The sequence below is a fragment of the Uloborus diversus genome, chromosome 6 (genome assembly GCF_026930045.1).
Source record: "Uloborus diversus isolate 005 chromosome 6, Udiv.v.3.1, whole genome shotgun sequence".
Lineage (NCBI taxonomy): Eukaryota > Metazoa > Arthropoda > Arachnida > Araneae > Uloboridae > Uloborus > Uloborus diversus.
The window spans coordinates 89,322,691-89,348,643 of record NC_072736.1 but is presented as its reverse complement, the minus strand read 5'-3'; the positions used below and the strand labels follow the sequence as shown (position 1 = coordinate 89,348,643).

The window sequence follows — 25,953 nt, the reverse complement described above, 5'->3', positions numbered from 1 at the left end:
AAAAACTTAAATATTGCGTTATTTCTTTCAAATGAACATTAATGATTACTAGTTCAACAATATTAAAATCCCTTTACCTTCCTTTTCCCGTATTCTCTAATTTTTTTACTGGCCTTAAAGTTTTTACTCGGGCTGTATATATTAGAAAAATGATACACTTTTTTTCACATTTGTCTGAACTTGAAACTAACTGTCATACGTTAAAATAAATATAAAATGTTTTGCCACTGTTCCTCAGCAAAATAAAATCAAGTGGAACTAGTTATTGTTTTTCTTTTGTGTTGTATATCCTTCACAAAAATTGTGTTTTCTGTTAAATTGCTTGATACGCAATTGGAAATTGGCTCTCTCCTTCACTACATACCAATTACATCATTATATTGCCGTGAGAAGGTAAAAGGCCGTATCTTTTTTTCTTTTTTTTTTTTTGTCACCTATTGCACATTAGCGCTATTGCACAAGTTTGCTTATTTGGTTTTTACTGAAAATAAAGCACGCAAGAAACGTCAATATGATATGTTTAAAATAACAATATATTATAGTCAATAATATTTTTTTTACCTTGCTATAATCTTGCTAGAATGTCCCAATAATTGCTTGAAATTTGGCGATTGTGCACAATTTTTAGTATCGAAATGTTCTCCCCTCCCCCCTTAACTAAAACGATTTTCCTGAATTATTTCAGCAAAAATGTCATGTAAATTTAATTTGTTGATCCAGTATTATTTTAATCTTTAAAAAAACTATTGCATTTGATCTATTTCAGTCCTTGCTTGAAATTTATAGTGTCGATTATGCAATTAAGCTCGACTTTTCTAAGATCTTTAAAGATTTCATCGACTGCTATGACGCCATTATTAAGTTTCAATCAATAATATACCTTTGTAGTGACATGTTCCATATCTGACAAAAAAATTTCAGTTTCCTTTGACCTTCAAAAGGTCTAGTTGTTACATCTCACGTATGAATACAAGTTGCTAAATCTATTCCATTTCTATGCAGTAAACGAAAACTTTTGGGGGTTGCCCCTGGCTCCATGTCTGAATGAAAACAATTGAGGTGCAAAGGTAAAATATCAAAGTGAACAAGCTCCGAGTGGTGGTACCGATGCCTTTTGCTCCAATGATCAAGACTTCTTATCCTGTGATGGACAGCGAAAGCTGTATGATCAATAACATTAGAATACGATATTTGGTATGGTAATTCTACGCGTCGTGCTAGCAGATAGGGAATGGTAGCTGCGTACTATACTCGACAACTGCAGTGATAGTAATAGTAACTGAACTTATTCCGAGCGAATTACCCGTTGCTTTTACTCTAATTAATCGATACTTCCTATCCCAAGCTATACAACGACAGCATATGGCCAAACAAATTAGAATAAGATCTATGATACGGTAATTCTACGGCGCTATGCTATCGGATTGGGAACTGTGCATAAAAGTACTGCCTTGATTCAAGAATGTAAGAGCTAATCGTAAAATAAATCCTAGTTACTTTCGGAGTGATCCTGATGGGAGATCTACTTTTAAATGAACCCTAGTTAAGGCAGTCGATCTAAAGAACACTTTATGACACGAAAACCAAAAAGGTGGCTTACAACCGAGACCAAGATGGACGCTTTACGCCAGATCTACCAATCACAGAGGCAATAAACAGCACATTTGAAACGAAAACGGACGGGCTTGTGACAAATTAGAATATTTGTCATTTTCAATTGTGTAAACATTTAAAAAAAAAAACTGTTTAGCTCTACGTTCCAGAAGACGAACATCGACGGTACCGATGCAAGGTCGATTCCAGTGTTTGGCTTTAGAGGGGAGTCATTATTAAAATACGACCAAAGAAATAGTTACGGAGCGGTCATAAGTATAATATCCGGACACAAACTAGAACTCAGAGGTTTTCCTTTAGTAATTTCTAAATCCAAAGTCTACTAAATGTATCCAGAGTACAAGATCAAAACCTAATATAAAGTTCTTTGGTAACTTTCATGGAAGGCCGTGATCATCCTTCAATCCGTGCTCAAAGGCATGGTTAAATCAATGATTTGATCATTTTTGAATATTTACTGAACGGTTATAAATACTGAACTCCAATAACTATATTTCAAAAATTTGAATTAAAATACAATTCTTAAACCCGAATATTTTTTTTTTTTTAGTATGAATAAGCATTAATTATTTTGCATCAAAATAATTTTAAAAAATACATTACCTACAGGAGCTCAATCTTGATCAGGAAACGTATTCAAAAATTTAGCTTTCTTCGTTAATGCAATTACTTTGGGGATATTTCGATAATTGGGAATCTGGCGATCTTTCTTCATTGGCGCCAATTTTTGGCTCCAGCGCGAGAGGTATTTTTTGTTGCAAAGCTAAACAAAGAGAACGGAAACATCTATTTACATAGGGTTGCTATAAATCAGCAGGGTTACCAAAATATAACTATTAACGCCAAGAATGAGACGACCACGCCAGACTCCCAATTATCGAAATATCCCCATTACTTTTAACAATTTGTTTTACATTTGTGCACGTACATAGGTCATTGAAAATTCTATTCTGCATTCACGTCCTTAACTTATGGTAAAATTATGACAAAAGAAAATGAATAACATTAAAAAAATACCAGATGGATTTCATTCTATGAAACTACTTCCAAATCAATTATTTCAGCTCATTTTAAAAAAATCAAAAAGCATTTTCTAAGAAATAAGCTTGAGCCCAAGAAAACTTTTGCAAATGTAATTATGGAAACTAGTAATCTGATGATATGAAGTTGGACAATCTATAAAATAAGTTCAAGTGAATTATAATAATTCTTAGAAACTTCCCCCTTTACTTTAAGAGTTGAGAAAAGGGAAAGCATTAAGGGAAAGAGTAAATCAATCATTTTGACTAGAGAATTAATAAATCTAGTTTCTCGGCTTTCCTTTTCACGTCAGAGAAAGGAAATACTTACCACAAACGCCATCTAATGCTGTTATCAGTGATAAATGAGCCAAACTGAGAGAGAAAATCAGTTGAAACTTTCATTCTTTTACCATTTCGTCGAAGCAAAGTTAACGAACAACTATCTGATGCAGTTTGAAGAAAGGTACTTTTATCATCAAAAACAGATCCAAACTTTTTTTTCTTTCCGAGAAAGTACTTTTCATCTGAATTGAATTATGCAAACTAAGTTTGACAGATAACTTGCAGTTCAAGTCAGAGATATTTCGTGTAGCAGTACGTTATGGGATTTGTGGCTGAATGTTGGTACTAGGCTTGGAACAATCATCATATGTATAATAGCCGATAATCGAGTAACCCGCGTGTTTCAGCAATGAAACTCGTGCCACGGCATGATAATTTGATAATGTGTGTTGGTAATGTTTAAAATGCAGGGAAAGGCTTTATTGTGACAAGGCTGAACTACATCCGGTCACTTAATAGTCTGTTGACTAGTTTGCAGTATGGTTTCAGGAAAGGTAAATCCTGTACTACTAATTTATTGCATTTCTACGACAAGGTTACATCAGCTTTAGATAACAAAAAATGTGTGGATGTTGTTCATATTGATTTTCAAAAAGCTTTTGACAAGGTACCGCATGTTGCTCTTCTCAGAAAGTTAGCTGACATAGGAATAGGAGGAAAAACTTTACTTTGGGTTAGAAATTGGCTCACTGGTAGGAAGCAAAGAGTAGTTGTGAGAGGAAATCATTCTTGGAGTGATGTTTTAAGTGGGGTTCCTCAGGGACCGGTTTTAGGGCCTCTTTTGTTTATTATATTTTTGAATGACATCAATGAAAATATTTCTGGAAGCATGAATTGTTTTGCTGATGATGTAAAAGTTATGGGGATTGTCGAAAATGAAGAACAAGTAAAACAGCTTCAATAGGATTTAGATCATATTACTAAGTGGGCAGATAAATGGGGTATGGCAGTTAATGTAGGGAAATGTCAAGTGCTACACTTAGGTCATGGAAATAAGCGTATGAGATATCGTTTACAGGGTTCAGTCATAAATCAGGCAGAAAATGTTATGGATCTGGGTATCTTAATAAATCAGGACTCCAAGTTTAGTCAACAGTTTAGTTTTGCTAGTAACAAAGCCAACAAAATGCTTGGATTTATCAATTGATCTATTTCAAACAAATCTAAGAAGGTTCTTCTGCATTTATATAGGAGTTTAGTAAGACCTCATTTGGAGTACGCTGTTCAGTTTTGGTCGCCTTATCTGAAGAAAAATATTTTTTTATTGGAAAGGGTTCAAAGAAGGGTAACTAAATTAGTAAGATGACTCTCAGATTTAGATTATGATACCAGACTTAATAGGCTTAACATGTATAGCCTGGAGCAAAGGAGAGTCAGAGGGGACATGATTCAGTTATTTAAATTTTATCAAAATGAAAGATGTAAATGGATTAAATTTTTGCGGGAAAAGCAGGACAAGGGGTCATTGTTTTAAGCTATTAAAATCTCAGGCTAACTTGGAAATTAGGAAAAACTACTACATTAACAAGGTCGTGGGCACTTGGAATAGCTTACCTGGAAGAAGCGGTAATGAGCAAGGGGGTGGATAGTTTTAAGAGGGCCATTGATCTTCATTGGGGACTAGTTAATTGACTAGGACCAGCCTAGCTGGGCCCAGAGCCTATTGCTGGTCGTCACATTTGTATTTGTATTTAATTGTTTTACTGGTCAGACTGGTCGGTTTCATCCACTGGAGTTAGAGTTACCATTTCAACTATCAAAATATCACCAAACAGGTAATGACTTCGTTCGAATGTAGAAGCAATTTTCACCCGTCATACCTTGACGGGCGACTTTCTAGTATGAATAATAATGAAGGCTTTGACACTGACGCGAATCAGAGATAAATTCAAAGCGCAAAGGTTTTTACTAGGGCTGTGGAGTCGGGGGGGGGGAGGAGGGAATAATGACCAACTCCCGTCTAATAGATTTTTAGTGCCTTCGTCTCTGACACCAAATCCTAAATCCAAAAATTTGCATTGACTCCGACTCAGATTTGGCAAAAAAATAGATTCGGAGGAAAAATGACTGACTCTTACTCATGTAATCCAAAATCTATCCAACTCCAACTCCACTACTCCTACTCCGACTCCACAGCAATTGCTTTTACTATACAGGATTAGCATAAAATACTAGCCCGGTTTTAAAAATTTATATTTCATAAACTGTATTACACTTACCACTATAAATGATACATAAAAATAAAGATAAACTATCCAAGATTTATTTGAATTTAAGTAACTACTTTAAAGTGCACGTCCTTGCACATGTATTAACTATTGTATTAGGATTGGCAACAATGTTAAAACCAATACCTTTGCGGGGAGCTGTGATTTTACCTCCCTCCCCCCTCCCCCCGCTTCGCTGCGCCATTAACGTTCCGCAACGCTGGATTGGCCCTGCAGGTAATAATGGTTTACCCTTTATGCGTTGGCCCATCAAATCCCAAAACCTAACTCAATAAGTTTTTTTTTTTAAATTTTTTATGAGGTTTCGTCCAAGACTGTTTATATACCACCATTGCCTATAACGTTGCAAGAACTGAATTTATTGCTTATGTGTAGCATTACGAAAAATTGACAGTGTAACACTCTAACATGTATGTTATAGATCTGTGTCACTTTACGATAGGCGCACACATAGAACATATGTGAGTGAAAAAAAAAATCACAGTTTATTTTTTGTTGAATGTAATCGCTTCCTCCATTGGTTTAAAAAAAAGAACTGTGCTTATATCTTATTGGAAGAGACATTTGCAGCTTTCCACGGAGTTCGCAAAATCTCTTCTTTAATCCACCATCGGACTTTGGAGAAAGCTTATTGCTATTTGAGAAACATCATTGGATACTGAAAATCTGCCCTCTATTCTATTTAAAGAGCCGCAGTCTGTTTATCAGAGCTTCACTACTTTTCTACATGTCTTGCTGTATGTGTGTCCCCATGTTTCGTATTAAACGTATTTGTTTATGTTCAGCTCTCTGAATCTCTGCTTTACACAACCTTTCAACAGCAGAGCGTGGTTAGTTCTAAGTTTTACCCAGCTACTAAATCACTGCAGTAGCGGAGTAACATGGGGGACAAGATAAAATATTCCGTTGAGCCTTTTGACGGAAGGAATTTCTCTCTGTGGTGCAGGAGAATGGAAGCGGTTTTCGCAGCAAAGAATTTAGAGGTGTATTTGGAACGTGAAGCGGATTCTTCGAAAGCTAATGAACTTTTAGCGAGTAAGAAGGCCTATGCCTTGATGTTATCATTTCTTAGTGATAAAGTTTTAGTATCGCTTTCGGAAGAAAAGACTTGTGCTGAAGTAATTGCAAAATTGAAATCGATCTATGTTCGAGAAGGAGCGGTCAGTCAGATATTGGTTAGAAAGAGACTTTGAAAATGAAAAAGGACTCATCCATGCAGGAGCATATTGATGAAGTGAACAGGCTCGTTACCCAACTAAAATCGTGTGGCGTGAAAGTGAGTGACATGGACAGTATTGTCTATCTTTTGATGTCTCTTCCAGCAGAGTATGACGCATCGAAATCTGCAATAGAAAATCAGCCTTCGGAGAACTTGACTTTACAGTTTGTTTGCGGTCGTCTTCTGGATGCTGAAGCGCTGATGAGAGATCGTCGAGTCTCGGAGCCCAAATCTTGGAAAACAGAGTCATCAAATGGTGCAGCCTTTTCTGCAAATCATCGGGTAGTGTGTAACAAGTGCGGAAGAAAAGGACATTTTAAGAGGAATTGCACAGTCCAGACGGGAAAGAATACTTCATCAAAGGATGGAGCAGTTGCAGTGACTTTCGTTGTTGGCGAAGTAGAACATCGATCATTTATAGTGGATAACGACTCTACAGCTCATATGTGTGCACATCGGGAATGGTTTGAGGAGTTAAAACCATCCTCAGGAACTGTGTCATGCGCTGCAAAAACCAGTAAACTGGAAGTGAAAGGAATAGGAACTATTCGCGGTGTATTAGGTGACGGTGTGCAGGAGATCCTACTGAAAGATGTGTTATATGTTCCAGAACTCAATGGAAACCTCATTTCAGTGAAACAGATACAAAAAGCTGGATACACTGTGAGCTTCAAAAATGACGAAGCAGTCATTGAAAAGGGAAGTACAAACTTCGTTTTGTGCAAGCTGAATTCAAAAGGTCAATATGCAAGTGATTTTGTTCCCTTCATTTCAAACTCCTTTGTTGCTGAAACAGATGGAGGTGAACTGTGGAATCGCAGGTTAGGACACTCCGGCAACCATGTTCTGAGCAAACTAGGATTACCAACAAGCGAAAAATTTTGTGAAACCTGTGTGTTAGCGAAGCAGTCCGCGAACCCTATAGGAATAGGAAACCGAAGAAGAGAAAAAGCTCCCATGATGACAATCCATTCTGACCTATGCGGTCCGGTCAACCCACCAACTCAAGCGGGTGAAAGGTATGTGTTAATATTAGTTGATGATTATTCTCGTTTTTGTGAAGTTCGTCTTCTTAAAAGGAAAAGTGATGTTCCCGAGGAAATCAAAAAGTTTCTCAAATTGAATGAAAGCGTTCGAAAAAATCGTTGTGATAATGCCCAGGAATATGTTTCAGGTGAACTTAAAGTGATAGCAGATAAACTTGGAGTTACGATAGATCCCTGCTCCCCTTATACTCACGAATTGAACGGAATTTCAGAGCGGATGAACAGATCACTTTTTGATAAAGTCCGTTCACTTTTATATGATGCAAATTTACCTAAGAACTGTTGGAGATATGCTATTCAAGTTGCAGCATATATTCATAACAGAATCCCTAGTTCAAGCATAAATGAAATGTCACCCTTTGAACTAAAATATTCCCAGAAACCGGATTTAAATCAAATAAAATTATTTGGTTGTGATGCTTATGCCAAAATTCCTGATACTCGCAGACAAAAATTAGATCCGAAATCTAAACGAATGATCTTCATTGGATATTCTAGCATGGGATATCGATTAATGGATCCTGATACGCACAGAGTTATTGTGTCACGTAATGTTCGCTTCAATGAAAATAAAGTATATGTGCAAGATAGAAGTAATTCACCAGACGCGCTCCCGAAAAGAGAAGAAAAATACGAGGAAAAACACGACAGAAATGTAAATAAAGAGTTAGGAGAAAACGAAACCAATGTAAAGCAAGAAGTTCCGGCAGATACACCCCGACGATCAGAAAGAAAAAGTAAAACGCCAGAACGATTTGAAGCAATGTACACGTCAGAAGAGACGTTGACCTTTTATGACATCTCAAAACTACCGGAAGAACAACAAGCCCAGTGGAAAGTCGCGATGGGGGAAGAATTGCGCTCCACCAGATAAACAAAACTTGGGAACTGGTAGATCTCCCTGATAACGCGACCCCCATAAAGTGTATGTGAGTGTTTAGGAAGAAAAGAGACGGAACTCTCAAAGCCGCAAGGGGAGACCAGCAGAAGGAATACGTACAAACTTATTCGCCAGTCATTGGGATGCCTTGTTTACGATTAGTTCTTGTTTCGATTCTTCAAGAGGATTTAAAGGCTTATGTGATGGATGTGAAAACAGCTTTTCTGAATGGTGAGTTGCAAGAAATTGTTTTTATGGAACAACCGCAAGGATTCAACGATTCATCTGGCAGAGTATGCAAATTAAATGAAAGTATATACGGTTTAAAACAAGCTCCTAGACAATGAATGGTTCTTCAGATTTTCGCAATTTATGTTAAAAATTAATTTTAAGCAGTTAAACTCGGAACCGTGTATTTTCATCAGAATTGTGAATGGAAGAAAAATAATAATTTGTTTATATGTTGATGATATTCTTATCGCTGGATCAGATGTTTCAGAAATAATGATTGTGATTAAACTTCTTCAAAATGAATTTCAGATGTCCAAACTCGAACCAGCTTCTGAATTTTTAGGAATTCGTATGGAATTTACTTCTACTAAATTAGTGCTAGATTAAAAGGAGTATATTCTTAAACTGTTGAAGAGATTTAACATGAGTGAGTGCAAGCCGAGTGCAACACCTTTAGAAGCAAGGTGTTGCACTCACCTTGCAAGCCTTGTGTTGTTCCTTCCTCAAAGTCAACTCCAGTTGACTTTGAGGAAGGAACTATCTTCAAAGGACCTTGCCGTGAACTAGTTGGATCTTTATTGTATCTTGCGATGACAACACGACCCGATATACTGTTCGCTGTGAACTGTTTCAGTCAACTGCAGGAGAATCCTACAGAATCGGCTTGGAATGGACTTAAAAGAACTTTACGATATTTAAAAGGTACATCGGATTATAAAATTGTGTATAGTAAGTGTTGTGACTCTAATGTTGATTTATCTATGTATGTTGATTCAGATTGGGCATCAGATCCGCGTGATCGCAAATCAGTTTCAGGTTACGTTATTTTTTATAAAAAGTGTCCAATTTTATGGAGCGTGAAGAAACAAAGTTCAATAGCTGTTTCTTCTACTGAAGCTGAGGTACTTGCAGTTGGTAAGTCTTTATTAGATCTAGTGTATTATAAAAATATTGCATGTGAATTTCTTACTGTAAATAACATTGTCATATATGAAGATAATCAGTCTGCAATCAAATGTATAACTAATGAAAATAGTTCTGGTAGATTGAAACATATTGATGTTAAGTTAAAGTTTATTAGAAATATTTTAAATGTTGAAAATATATATATTGAATATGTTTCTACTGGTAAACAAATTGCTGATATGTTTACTAAGTCTCTTCCTAAATTTAAATTGCATGAACTTATGTCATTGTGTTGTTTAGTAATAAGCGATTAAGGGAGGGTGTTGAATGTAATCGCTTCCTCCATTGGTTTAAAAGAAAGAACTGTGCTTATATCTTATTGGAAGAGACATTTGCAGCTTTCCACGGAGTTCGCAAAATCTCTTCTTTAATCCACCATCGGACTTTGGAGAAAGCTTATTACTATTTGAGAAACATCATTGGATACTGAAAATCTGCCCTCTATTCTATTTAAAGAGCCGCAGTCTGTTTATCAGAGCTTCACTACTTTTCTACATGTCTTGCTGTATGTGTGTCCCCATGTTTCGTATTAAACGTATTTGTTTATGTTCAGCTGTCTGAATCTCTGCTTTACACAACCTTTCAACATTTTTATGTATCATTTATTGTGCTAAGTGTAATAGATTATGAAATATAAAATTTTTAAACCGGGACATTATTTTATGCTAACCCTGTATTGAAATGAATGCGAAAACCAGTTGAGACGGAACAACTCAACATGTTTTGAGTAGTGATTCAAAATGACCGGATCTTGTAATACGTGTTTCATTCTGTTCATGTTGAAAACGCAATAAAATGTATTAATACTTATCATTTGTGAGTAAATGCCACGGCGACTATGAAAAAAAATATATGAAACTTTTCTCAAACACAGTGTGAAAATTTTCAGAACTTACAAATATGAAACGACAAAGATTTGAGCTGGTGCAAACTAATATCACTCCTAAATTTCGAACAAGTTTTGTTCCCAAAAAAATATAGTTCATGTACCAAAACTTTAACAAAGCACCTCGACCACCTACAATATTTTTTCTTCAAGATCTTTACTTTTGAATAGTTTCGTGGTATCCTTATAATTTTGTCCAATAAATTCCTTGCTTCAAAACAGATTTCAGAAACATATGGCATATCTCATTACGTTTTACAGTTTATCTGGTGACAAGCGATTACTGCTTCAATAATACACATAATAAATACACCAAAAAAATTTTTGAACTAATCTACATTTTTTTGATCATGATGTTATTGTTGGCCTTATATTTTTTTGCAGGGCTGCATTAGTTTAATGCGCAAAAAATTAAAAAAAAAAAAGTTTTCACCCTGCATAGAATGTTATATTACAGAATATTCAACCGTTAATACTTATTATTTCTTCAATTTCATTGCAGTAAATGAACATTTATAATATTGAAAACAGCACGTTTTAACTAACAGCTGTTTAATAAAGAAACATATTATATTGCTTCATATGCAATATTTTCTGCCATGGACAATTTGCGAAAAATTACATGTTGCCAAGCATTTCACAGAATATTCATATCCAGACACCTTATATTAAATGTTTTCATGGCTGCGAAAATGCTTTCGTAAATTTGAGTACTTTTGTGGAAAAAATTTTTTTTTTCTCGCTGATCCTCTGAGAACAAATTTCGCCGAAGTTAATTGGATTGCGACAAGCGACGCACTCACCAAAAAAGACAAAAATTCCACACAGTCTTTCTGATGCAAGCGTGGCATCTTTGAAGGATCATTAAAAACTTCAATTAGCGAAAGAACTCAATTAGCAGAGGGCATTACCCAACGTGTTTCCTGTAATTAGAAAACTTATACCGAAAGTGCTAAGTGCTCATCGAAGCTCTATTCATATGTAAAATGAAGTTCTAAACTCTGAGCAGAGCAAGAGAAATTTCGACCTTCCTTGAAAGGGTATTTTGATGTCAAAACCTTTCAACAAATTACTTAAGTTAGGCGAACACTCTAATTTTTGTAAAAAAAAATCGATTTTTGCGAAAATTTAGAGAACTCCAGTGTTCTTTATAAATCCACATTTTTTTTTTTTTCAATCGATGAATTATTGAGAAAACTAGAAGAAATTTACTAAACTCAAATGCACTGCTTATAACTAAAATTTACTTTTTCTTTCTTGATTTTTTCATAACCACGTTTACAAAATTTTTATTTACGCCAGCAGCTCTAGCAAAAAAGTATTAACTCTATGCATTCGAAACTTTACAAAACTGGTCATTGAACATATTACTGTGATATAAACCTCGAAAAGTAAATGTGCATGCAACATGTGGTTTTGAAATAATGTTCAATTAAACTTAGGGGGCAAAAAGCACGTTTTTCATGGTAATTTTTCAAACATTTACCCACACAACCTGTTTTTGGTTAATTGTTTCCTAACTGGAAGGTCATATCACTCTCTGGTATCTAACAAAGAAATTGACACAAAAAGTTTTAAAAATTATGGAAAAGTGAATGCACTGGAAGCTCTAAGAAAATGGTAGTCTTTTGTTAAAAATATATCCTTTTTATTAAAAAACACCTACAGAAATTTTTTTCTCAACAAATAAGTAGTCAAAAAGTGTTATTTCTGTTATATTTAATAATCGTTTTAAGTTTAAGAAAGTTGCAATGAATCTTGAAGAAAAAATATATAGGTTATTTTCCTCCCTTAAAAGATTTTTTTTTAATGTAACACATTCTAAATATTTCTTATGGTTCTTATTTCTCACTGACGTCATGTGTGTAGCAGCAGAGATTCCCGCCGTAGAAAAGCATGTAAAAGTGCAACAGGGGAATGATTTTTACTTCCTCCTCCCTCCAAACCCTTGGCATAGCGTTAAGTAGTTATTCTAATTACATACAGTGATAATTCGATAAGTCGAAGTTGCAGGGAAAGCGAAAAAAATTCGATTTCGGTTTTTATAAATAACTTATAAATTAGAAAAAATAAAATAAAAAACTGTTAGCATTTCCCCGAATTTTTTGATGTGAAAATCTTATTAGTGTAACTAGTTTCTAAGATAAAAATATATTAGGATCTCTCATGGGTTTGTTAATCGTTCAGAATTTATTTCACTTAATTTTAATCAATCAGTCTCTTGATTCCAGCAATGTGAAGTCTACGGAAAAACGCATTTCGGTTTTTATGAATAACTTTTCATTCCTAGGAATAAAAAAATAAACAGGGTAATATCGGGTGAAATGGACTACCGTGCGGGATAGACCAGTCAAAAGTTTCGTTATTGCACATGAAATCACTACAGAAACGATGTATATATAGTATTCACAAAACTAAATTGCATAAAATTCTTGCGTTGAAATGTTGCCAAGGTATGACGGGTGAAAATTGCTTCTACATTTGAACGAGGCCATTGCCTGCTTGGTGATGTTTTTATACTTGAAAATGTAACCCTAACTCCAATGGATTAACCCTAAACTCCAGTAGATAGCGTTCGTTGTTGACCATTCTTTCGTTTCTTCATTCCCCTGAAATGACACTGTCTTACCAGTAGAACAGTTAAGGGACCCGATACAGTTCAGCCTTGTCACAATAAAGCCTTTCCCTGCATGTTAAACATTGCCGAAGCATATTATCAAATTATCACGCCGTGGCACGAGTTTCAGTGTTGAAGCTCGTGGGTTACTCGATCATCGGCAATTATATATATGAGAATGCCAATAATCGATATCGAGACTAGGTAAAGAGATACAGGATTGCATTTCCACTAACTTGTATGTTGTGAAAGAAAAATTAGTTTGGGAAACCGTTCATATTTATATGGTTCTAATTAAATTTGCTCACAACTAAATCCCAGAGAGGAGCAATGAGGAATTTTTAGTGGCTTCCGCTTAAAGTTTTAGGCGTGTACTGTCTGACCACGGATTGTATGGAAAGACAAACATCCGTTTTACAGCCGGAAATGGACGAATCTATTATTTTTTTAGCGATCCCAGCTTTTGCAGAAGCAGAGTCTCATTCAAATGAGCGGAATACCGGCATCAAATTTTTACTTTTCCCCCTCATTCAGATAGATCATCTTATCTGGATGTTCGAAAATTCCATACAATCCGTGGTTGGACAGTATATAGGTTTTCGTTTTCTTTGTTTAGTATGGAGCAATTTTATGAAAAAATAAAGTGAAGTTTCGTGGTGGTAATTTCATTCTATTTCTGAAATACATTTACACTAAAAGGAATGAAAAGGAAAAAAAAAACATTTTGTAAAAAAAAAAAAAACACTTTCAAACTTCAGATTAAAATAAATCTAAGAAGTAAAAAAAAAAAATTTTATTCTTTGAACACCATCGATCTTATTCTTAAACATAATTTTTGAAGTTGGTGCAAAAACGATAGATAAAATTATTCACAGCCATGATTGAACTACAACTGTAAATTTCAACGGACCCAACTGTTGCTTCAGTACCAAACTCCAAAAATTATGTTTAAAAGCATTATTGATTGTGCTCCCCCCCCCCACAGCCGAAAGAATAAAATGATTTTTAACTTTATAGAACTACAGGTAGTTATCAAAATAATGGAAACACTCTGTGACAACTGTGTTGGGAATCGCTACTCTGCCGTAAATGCTCTGTTAATAAAGGTGCTTCTGACTGTTGTCACTCACACTGGTGAATCCAGATGGTGATTGAGTTCTGTGGACACTTTTGCGGCTGTTGTTCACTTTTTGAACCTTACAATCCGCTTCAATATCCGTTGGTCTTTTTCACTGAGCTTCTCTTTCCGCCTACTATTTTGCTTTGCCGAGCTTGTCTTACCGCGCTCTGCGTATGCTGTCATGTATTTAGATACTGTACCTCTAGAAACGCCAAAAAGTTGAGATGTTTCTGTTACACTTGCTCTAGCTAGTCGCACTCCTGCAATTTGGCCTCTTTTAAAATTTGAGAGGTCCGACATTTCAAAAATTCCAAATTTTCCAGAACTTCAATTAAGCCACCGTATACTACCAGAATATGTACATTGCTATTTATTAAAAAAAAGGCGTCTAGTTTTATTCTTTATTACTTACGAAGCACACTCGAAAACGTCACTTTTATTTACAGGTGTTTCCATTATTTTGATCTGTAATTTTGAAGTCGGTTCTATTTTTCTCTCTTTTTTTTTTTTTTTTTGATTCAATAATAAAATCTTATTGGTGCTACTGGTTCCTCAGCTAGAAATATATTAATTTCTTCCGTAGGTAATAATGTTAAAACTTATTGAAGTTTTCAAAAATGTACTTGAAATCTTGATGAAAAAATATCTTTTTGCATACTTTCTATGACAAATTATCTTTCCAATAAAGTTTGCTCAAAATAAGTCAACCTTCTGAATCAGAAATGAAATTTTTTTAAAAATTTCTCCTTAGGCACTTAAGTTTTTTGAATTATTAAATCCCGAACAAAAAAGTTTTAAAAAATAAATCTCAAAAACCAGAAGAAGGAATTGTCTTGGTCATGATCTACTAATGAAAATGTTTTGTTCAAGCAAGGTCATTCCTTCAAACGTTACATGAGAAGAATGAAGGCACATTTTGTTATCCTATAGTCAAATTTGAATTTTTTGGGGGGTGTTATGTAGTGAGCCTCCTCGTGCTGCACCCTGGTTAACACTAAATCCACTACAGCGGCAAAACATTACATGGAGAGAGATTATTTGCGTGTGATGCATTGGAATGCAGGTGGCCAAGCAAAGAGAGGATCAGTCGGCTGGAAATTGATGTTTTATCAATTGGCAGATAATAGAAGACCAGAGAAAAACTACAGGAAATACAGGCTGATTGACCCTATTAACGTCTTACTTGTATTACATTTTATCCTTTTGGATTGTTACAGTTTATATTTGAACATTTTATCCCTTTTTTTTCTATTTTTGCAATTTTTCAGTTTTAGATGTTGCATTTTATATTTGTACACTTTCTCCTTTTAAATTTTATATTTTTACAATTTTTCAATTTTACATTTTACTTTTGTAGATTCCCCCTTTTCATTTTTTACTTGTTACATTTTATATTTTTATAGTTTATTTTGTTGCATTTTAATATTTTACTCTCTTTATGTGTGCTGAGTGCACTATCTATGTGCACTCTAGTCAAAGAATTTATATGTTCAATTGCTACCGCTAAAAACAAAAACAAAAAAAAAAAATAATAATAATAATTTTTTAAATGTTTGTTAAATTGTTTTTTTTTAATACATATTTTTATTTTTAGATGCATTTTTTTACGAGTGATCTTCTACTTTTTTACTAATTGTGCTGTGTTTTATTTATTGTTGTTTATAGAACCTCATTTATCTGGACTAACTGGAACAAATGGCAATCCGGATAGTCAAAAATACGGATAATTCGCGTAGTATGGGCAAAGCAAATCCTTGAATGAGTGGACTCACCGCTAATTACTACAAAAAAAAATTTAAAAAAAAACACATTTTGCGATAAAATTACACAGAATTGTTTTTAGAGATATTAAAAAATATCAGAAAAAAAGTTTACAACAATAAATTTCAAAAACCAGAAGAAGGTGTTGTCTTGGTCATGGTCTTCTAATAAAAATGTTTTCTTCAAACAAGGTCATTCCTTCAAACGTTACACGGGAGAAATAAAGGCACATTTTTTATTTTATTTTTAAATTTCAATTTTAAATGTTTGTTGATTTTTTTTTTACATATTTTTGTTTCTGATGCATTATTCACGAGTGATATTGACTTTTTTTTACTAACTGTGCTGTTATTTATTTATTTATATGATAGATCCTCATTTATCTGGACTAACTGGAACAAATAGCGATCTGGTTAGTCAAAAATCCGGATAATCTGTTTAGTATGGGCGAAACAAATACCTAAATAAGTGGACTTACCGCTTATTACTTTAAAAAAAACACATTTCGCGACAAAATTATGTAGAATTGTTTATCAGACATTAAAAAATATCAAAACGACTTTTCAAGTAATTTCTTAAGGTGGATACTAAAAATGATGAAAATTGAGCAAAAAATGTTCAGTCCTTTTTTATACTATATTAGCTGCTGTATTTAAGGCAGCAACATTTTTTTCATTTCCTGCATTCTTTAAATAATTATGGGTTTGTTTTGTTTTGCGCATCCGTGATCATTCCCCTCATTTTACGTTTTGCAGCACGTATACACTGCTGTCACTATTTACATAAAAACATAAAAAGTGTTTCATGCACCATAATATTTATCAAATTATAATGAAACTTTGGAACAACATTCAGATAATATCTAGTTATAGTTGTGCGCATGAATTTCAGTAATGACGGTTATTTAAAATTAGAAATTAAACTCTTTTTTTTGTTAAAATCACCGTATTTGCTGAAAATTTCACATAAATTCTCCTTTTCGGCCATTTTTTATAAACTGTCTCATAAAACATTACATGTAACGCGTACATTAATGTAATTTTGCCTAATGATCAAAAAACAAGTGGGAATTCAAAGTTTGAAAAAAAAATTGGGGTACATGGAGCAAATTGAAATTTATGAATTTTTCGTTTAAATTTTTCTTAAATTTTAAATTTCTGAAAAAAATTTCTTTTTTTTGCACCAATTTTTTTTATTGTTTTAGATGTAATAAATACACTAGCGATCAAAATTTTAGGCATCTAGATCAATTATTGAAGAAAAAAATTTTGTGTTCACTGTAGGTTTAACAAAGAAATTTGTTCATGGTCTTCTGGTTCAAACATCTCTTACGCTTGAATAAAGCACGGTCAAGAAAGCGCTTTATCTTTAACACATTTGTCATAATTTAGAGTTAACATAATGTTAATACAGCATTTTTTAATGACTACAGGTTTTATCTAAATAATTCAGAGATACGGATAAGCGAGGACCGGATAAGCGAGGTTTGACTGTATTTTCTTTTTGTTTTTATTTATTTTTCTTATTTAAAGTAAGCAAAAAAGTACTTCGCAAATATTGCATTTCCTGTTGTGTGTGTTTGTGTTTTTATCAAAGTCATTCAGAAAAATATTAAACCATTATTTCTCCAGAGTTGAATCAATACCTTTGTACTTGAAAAGTAAAAAAGAAAGAGCAACGTTAAATTGCACAAATTGTCATCTGCAAATCTAATTTTTAATCTACATTTTGTGCAATTTAACGTTGTTATTTCTTTTTTACTTTTTCGCTATTTCTCTCTTTTAAGCGGCTTTGCACTCACACTTCATTCGTTTTGCTCCATTTTATGTATAAAACAGAAGAAACATTCATAACGTATTTCATGGTTATGAAAAATGAAGAAAGAATTATTATTGGCCTATTTGAAATGAGGGTTTTGCATGAGTAAGGTTTATCCTGCCGCTCAGGGTCAGTTGGTGGTACTTTAGAGCAAAAGGTGATGCAGCAGATGTAGTTAAAATAAAATTTTGCAATGTTTAAAAACTGGTTCTTTTTAGTTCACAAAATCAGACAATTTCAAGGATTTATGTATTTGCAGTGATTGCAGGAAGAGAATTTTCGACAGCTTCCAAAATAAAACCAACCAATCACTTCAAGATCATTGAATGATACAATAAGTTGCAAACAATACTCTACCACAATTTTAGTTTTATTTTTCGCTTTTATTTATTTATTGTTTTTTCTAATGGAAAATAAAGAATGGAAAACGTATTTCATAACCTTACCGGCATAATGCAGCACTGAGCCATCTATTTTTTCCCCCTTTCTTTCCTTAAGTGTTTTTCTCTACTGAAAAATTTGAAGGGACGAAAAGTCAACAGGCACAGCTGAGAGTTACCCTAAGTACTCTTAATGACCTGATTGACCTTTAGCTAATCAGACGTGTTTTTTTTTTTTTTTTAAATTCATTTTCTTTTTTTTTTCTTCTTATCTTCTGCAATTTTTTGGAGACTTGGGTTTCAGCACACAGCTATTAAGTGGACAAACCGGAGGGATGTGAAATAGTTTTTACTCGTTTCAGCACTATTTTTTCCACGGAAAGTTTTAAATAAAAGCTGGGTGGCTCGGCATCTGCTCGCTTCGCTCGCCAACTCCCGTTGGCCACCTACAGTGACTCAATACCGCCTACGGCTGGTGACAATTGAGGCAGTGAGAATCAAAATAATGTGGACAATTTCAAATCTGAATAAAACGACTTTAAAAATAACGTCCTTGGTAGGCTTTTATTAATTTTTTTCTAAATCATGCTGTACAGCAGCACCTGCCAATGTTACTAGTACTATCTTCTGCCCCGAGCCAGAGAAGGGGTTCACTTACCATTTGTACTGGTTATCTCCAAATTTTTAATTTTGCCACTAAAATCCCTCTCTTCTCACTACCTCAATTGATGACATTATTGCTTATTAGTGTGACAGGACATGCTTAGGACTGGATGTGCGGCCTATTATCGTCTGCTACTTAAGGTTTAGAGGAGTGAGACGGAGCGAAATCGCTTCCTTTGGATGTCTTGAATCCAACGGTACGATTACGATTCCGAGTCACAACTGACTACAACTGTATTTATGTCGAGGACTGCATATTAAATGCCTTGCCTCCATTATTTTTTATACCGATAGATGGCAGCACCATCACCGGATCAAACAGTTAATGAGAATTTAGAACTAGACCAGGAGCTAATAGCTACCTAGTGCTAGCACCCCCAGAGGTATCGTTTCACTTGGAGGACATTGAGACCACGAGCATATTTAACGTCGCCCAGTCCCCCTTAATGACGACGGTGGGTCTTCGACCATCGAGGTTCGAACTCAGGACCCTCCGGCCCCGAATCCGACACTCTACCGATCGGGCTACCACGGCCCCTGAATCCAACGGTACCAGTACTATCCTGATAGACATTGTCAGTCCGGAGGAGATAGGGTTACAGACACACAGACAGACGCGCGTTGGTTTTAATAGTATAGATAACTAGACCAAAGGCAGGCGGCTGGAAAATTTTAGTTAAAAACATTTTTAAAAAGAAGAGAGAGAAAGTGAAAATGTTGGACAAACAACGAAGCAAAGAAACAACTCAAAACAACAACATGATTGATCAATTTTAATTCTACTTATTTGAATGAAACATTTGGACCAGTTCATGTGAACAACGCTATTAATCAAAAAAGGAAGTAAAATATAATCAAAAATTTCAATACTGATCCAATATTAGTAAAAATAATCTTCCCTCATATGTTACATTAATTTAAAAAGTCTTTGGGTGGCACCCGCTTATTCATCCATACCTCCATAGTCTGGTCCAACAGATAATACGGGGAGTTGTACCAGACTACGAAGAAGTACGCAGGGTTTACTCGGAGGTCATCTTGAACTGCCTTCGCCAGAAGATGGGCTTGTTCCAACCAGCCCTCTTCTGTGGGTCGGCCCTTCATTTTGCTAAAAAATAAAATGAATCGGTTTATAATACATATTTACCGGTTACACAAGTAAAAAGTACCAAAGTACAATGGTATCTTTACATTCATTCCTTATTTATATAAAATATAAGCAACTGCTGGTAAATTATTTATAACATCATCATATTGTATTTCTTGGTTGCTGCTTATTACGTTAAACGGGTTTGTTAAAGCACCAGCGAAAAAAATTTCACTATTATTAGAAACAACTGCAAACAGTAGAGACCAATCCCCGAAATTTAAAAACCTCTGCCCAGATATCCCAGCTCATTTCTGGGCACTCGTAAAGAAAAAAAATACACAATATATGACACATGGACCAATGACACATGGTTAGTTTATTATGATACTATCATTATGATTTTCTTTTAACAATTAATGATTCCAATTTATGCATGTCTCTAAATAATATGAAATAAAGTCATTAAAAAGCGTCTGTTTGTGTGGATGCGCAAAACTCGAGAACTACTCGGTCCAGATCCAATTTCGCTGAAAATATTTCAGTTTTGATTTTCTTACCTCTGAAAAGATGTGGGGTCCAGGGCGAAGAAAGTTAGAAATGTTGTTCATTCTTTTGTTCCAACTTGAGACAATTTTTACATAAAGTCTCAACTATGGGGTGGGGATTATTTGTACATACTAATATTTTATATCTTTTAAAAGAACATTATTTTCTGAGTACGATGTAATTTTTCCAATTATCTACCTTAACTCTTGCGAGAGTTATTTGCGTTTTTAACTGGATTTTTTCAAGGCTTTACTATATAATTGAAGAAACTAATTTATTAAAACCGTCAATAAAAAGTGAGCATAGTTTTCTTTTTTACACATTCAAATGGGCAACTTTTTTTTTTAACCTCAGACCTAATGGAACCTGCGGTTGAAAATCAAAGGTTCTAACTCAATTAGAAAAAAGTTTTAAGCGTTTCAACTCAACTTCGAAAACTTTTCTTCCATTAAGCTGTTCACGTTTAATTTGGTTGTCATGGTCACGTCTTTAACTCTTTCCTTATTTCCTTATTTTTATGTCTCAAAAATATTTTATTTTATGGCGATCCACCCGCTCTATGTTGGTTTTAACAGGGAAAGTTAAACCTTAAAGTTGAGGGCAATTCCAAGAATGACAAAAAAAAGAATTTTTAATTTAAAAAAAAATAAATAAGTGTTTTCAGGGAAATTATTTCCAGCAAAACAGACTTTCTCCTCTAAATTTTATACTTAAAATTATAAATATGAAAAGTAAAAATATTGTTTTGTTTTGTTTTATTAATGTTTACATTATTTCTTGCTTCTTGACAAAATGAAGTTTTTGTAAACCGAGATTTTGGGTTTCTTAGTACAAAATGGAATTTCTGTGAATTATGTATTTCTTCAATATTTTTACTGAACAATTTTTTCAAAACAGGGAAATTAACAATAAGAAGCTAAATTCTAAATTTTCATGCATTGGATTAAAATAATTAATTTCTATGTGTTGTGACGGAAAGACAAGCTTTTTTTATTTCTATTTATTACAACAAAAATAAAACCTTACAAAATTAAAATTTAACAAAATATTACATTTGGCTCATATAACATTACTGACTAAGGCATAATGGTATATATATATTTTTTCTATTCAGGAAATACAGAATGCCAAAATTTCCAAATGCAAATTTAGGAAGGATACAAAATGAAATACGTGAATTTGGGACTAATACGTAGTCATAGGAAAGACCAGCCCCTTAATTCTCAAGGCCTTTTCTATTTAGCAGAAGTTACGGTCTCCCTCCCCCTTCCTAACATAGGATAGGTAACATCTTTTTGGGACCTTCCCTCCTGCTAAATAGAAAAGATTTTATGATTTAAGGGGCTGTTCTTCCCACTGACGACGTATTAGTCCCTAATTCACGCATTTCATTTTGTATCCTTCCTAAATTTGTGCGTTGAAATTGTGGCATTCTCTATTTCTTGTTTTCCCTGACTGTGTTTGTACTGTTTTTGTTTCTAGCACTTTTGCTAGACTTAAAGTATATTTTCGGTTACATTCTTTCGATTTTTTGAACTTTTATTTGAATTTGTATTTAAAATGTATTTTATGTACTACATTTATTCACAAAAGTTGTCATTTTCGTAAAATTGGCAACTGAGCAGAAGCCTGAACTCGATTCAAGTCTATCTAACTTTCATATTAATAATTATGAAAACCATATAGATTTTAAGATAAAACCGTTGTGATCAAAATTACAATAAGAAAAAGCAAAGTCAAAAAGCACAAACTGCAGATTACTCAACTAGTCTGCAATTTGTGATTTGGGAATTGTTATTTCTTCTTCTACATATCCATTTTATTATCAAAATTATATACCAATCGATTGTCCCTACTTCTTAAACTATTTGCAACAGTGTATAAACAATACATTGCAACGACGACGATAATAATTGAAGCACTTAAAAATTGTAGCGTAGTTTCAAGACAAAAAAAAAAAGGATTGGTAACGCAAAAAATACCTCACTGCTTGACTAACGCAAGTAAATATTGAACAAATAATAATAAGCAATTTAAAATGCAATGTCAAAGTTAAGAAGCAAAATTTTGAACGGGCAATTACCATGTACAACCCTTTCTTACCCTTTTTTCCTAAAATCAGTCTACAAATTGCCAAAATCTTAAAAAAGTTTCATTTTTCCGTCACTTTTTCTCCTGTTAATAAATTAAAATTTTCACAGCTTAAACACCCTGTTCAGAACCTTGACAAATGGGGCATTTATAGTGTTTCCTGCCAGTGCAAATTGGCCTACATTGGGCAGACTCGAAGATCCCTCAAATTCCGGATAAAATAACACGAAAATTACGTCAAAAAACAGGATCTCAAACGCTCCTTTATTGCTCAACATTGTTGGTCTTGTGGCCATAATTTTATTTTTTCTTCCGCCAAATTTATTCACGAGTGTTCGTCCATTCATGATTTAGATTTTTGGGAGTCATATTATATATGGAAAAATGTTAATTTAATCGTCAATGATTTGTCTAGCACTCCCCCTTTTCCTAATATTTGGAAATCTGTTATTTGATTTATTTTTTGTCCGTGACGTTTTCTCCTGAGTGCAACTATCCTCTGTAGTTCTGACGTAAACTTGACGTCATCGTTTCCGGTACTGCTCTCATATCTTTTACAACTCGTCTCTCATTCCAATGTTCGCCTCGACTGTGTTTTAGTCGGGTTGAACCTGTCTTCGTTTTTAATTGCACTGATGATGGCACTTGTATTTTAGAGTGCCGAAACAGCTGTTTGCTGGTTTTTTAACCTTTTTTCATTTTGAATTTGTACTTTATATACGTTGTCATATTTTATTCACTATGCAGTACAAAGTTTTCGACTACTTTTTATGTAATTACCATGTACGTTCTCATTCTAAGTTCAAAAAAAGGAGATTAACAATTGATTCTTCGCAAGGGGTACCCCATTTATCTCAAGTTAACTTTTTTTTCTTTGTAAGCTTGTTATTCCAATAGGAATACGTAGGAGTTAGTCTTGAAATGATAAAGAAAATGTATTTAAAAAAAAAAAAACTACATTAGACTTTTACAGAACTCTCTTTTTTTTTATCTTCTTTATTCTACCCCCCACCCCCCACCCCCATTTGCACAAAACTAGATAAAGGCATGTACGTGGCACTAGCATCAAAATCTGAAAACGGCGTTACCAACAGAAAAAAGAAAACTTTTTTTATCGTTTTTTTCTTCCATTCATGAGGAGGGGGTGGGGGACAACTCATCAGAACCTTCTGTATTTACCACATATTATGACCAACATGATCGTTATCAAAAACGTCTCAATAGGGTTCTTATGAACGGCGATAGTAATCGTGTCATTTATTTAAATCGAAAATAATTGGTTTATGAAATGCAACTAGATGTTTTCTAGTTACCAACAGAAAAAAGAAAACTTTTTTTATCGTTTTTTTCTTCCATTCATGAGGAGGGGGTGGGGGACAACTCATCAGAACCTTCTGTATTTACCACATATTATGACCAACATGATCGTTATCAAAAACGTCTCAATAGGGTTCTTATGAACGGCGATAGTAATCGTGTCATTTATTTAAATCGAAAATAATTGGTTTATGAAATGCAACTAGATGTTTTCTAGTGTTATTTTTGCTGTAATTGATAATAAGAGACATTCAGTGTAAGTCAACCTTTGGTCAACCTTTGAACATTTTGAAATTTAAGTATCATATATTTTGTTTTAAGCCTTTAAGCTCAAACAATATTGATCCCAGATTTCTGGCCTGTTATTAATACTTTTTTCAAATCTTGTTTGTTGTAAGTGACGAAAAAAAAGAAGGTATTTCATATATAGGGCTTTTACATAATTTTGCATTTACTTTTGAGTTCAAATGCCAAATTTCTGCTTTAAACGTATTTGTTAGTTTATAGTTTTTAGCTTTCTCACCGACTTGATATTTTTGACTTTCTGCCTGAATGCCGAAGTCAACGAAAAATCAAGTTAAAAAAATAAAATTATAGGTGGAAGTGGACACTCTGTTATAGTTTACAGGGGTTTGTTCGTTACAGAAGCAAGTTTTTGCCTATTTATTATTTAGGAATAATTTTGTAAAAATCACAACTTCTTCACGGCAATAACTTTTTTAACCCAAAACAACATGCGATCTATGGTCTACAAAAGTTAATTGATTCTTTTTTGGCATAATTTTTAGCCTAGCGTTTTGTTTTTACATTTCCGGTTGAAATTAAACATTTTATTTTCTTTTTGTTTTTTCCCAGAGAAACTGTTTTTGCTTCCCCTCATTTTCAACTTAGGGAATGTAATAAATTAAAAAGACCTTAGTGACATTGTTGTACTTTCTTACCTGACTGCAAAACAACGAGCTCTATCTTTCTCTATAAAGACATTTTTATCAAGAGGGGCCGGGATGTTTTCTGAAAGAGCAGCTGGGATGAGGAAGGATAACTTTGCAGTTGGAGCACAAGTGGCTTCTTGGCATGGTACCACCATCATGCGAACGGGCATAGTATGGTTGATGTGCATGCCTGTAACAGATTTTGAAAAAGAAAATAAATTATGTGATGCTTCAAGTTTCATGAAATTTTAACATTGATACAAATAAGGGAGATATAGGGTGTCCTGAAATAGACTGACTGATTTCAAAAATTTATAACAGGAAAACGGTGAATGATAAAAAAAAAATAATAATAAGTCCCGCAGAAAATTAATATGGCGGGCAATTTTTTTTCCCCAGAGTTGCAAATTTTAGCTCAAAATTTTCCAACAGATGGCGATGCAGATAGTAAGCCTTTCAATCGAAGAAAGATAGAAAATAATATCAAACTTTTTCGAAAAGATTTTTAATGAACGAAATTGCATAACAATATTTTGAAAATAACTACGGTCGGCTACAATGACATGTTGTAATCGGAGAAAAAAAATTGGTGAATTTCAGTTCTTCCTTTTTTTATTTAAGCGCTTACTATCTGAAGCGCCATCTGTTGAAAACATTTTGAACTAAAATTTCCAAATAATGAGGGAAGACATTTACGGCCCATCACATGAACTTTTTGCAAGAATTTGTTTTTTATCACTTAACAGTTTTCCTGTTATTAATTTTTGAAAACAGTCAGCCTATTTCAGGACATCCTGTAGCGTTTTGTAAAACTTGCGTCCACATCTAGAGCACATGAACATGGGCTGATTTAGGGAAGGGGGGATGGTAGGGCAATGCCCCCCCCCATCTACCAGTCTATTTGGGATGATTTTAAGTTTTAATAACATACCTTTCAAAACTTAAAATTGATCATGATTTTTTTTTATTTTTTGGAAACATCAGAAGAATTCTAGAAACTGCAGAGAATAAAAAAAAAAGTCCTTTTGCGATTGGGAAGAAAACACCATTCATTAAAACACAAATGGCAGGGGTCTTCCTCGTGACCAAGAAAAGTGTCTAAAATGACTTTTGAAGTGAAGGACAAGATGGCAACTATTTTAATTTAAATATAAAAGAAAACTTGTTCATTCAACTGCAATAAC

General features: G+C 33.9%; 1 protein-coding gene across 1 annotated transcript in view; it reads left to right on the top strand.

The window, feature by feature from the left end:
• The window catches only part of LOC129224862 (uncharacterized), a 34,188-nt gene extending 18,290 nt beyond the window's left edge, over nt 1–15,898 (top strand). Inside the window, exon 2 of the mRNA XM_054859408.1 lies at nt 15,837–15,898. Coding sequence (XP_054715383.1) covers nt 15,837–15,898 — 62 coding nt within the window. The remainder of the gene's footprint in view (nt 1–15,836) is intronic.
• The last annotated feature ends 10,055 nt before the right edge of the window (nt 15,899–25,953 follow it).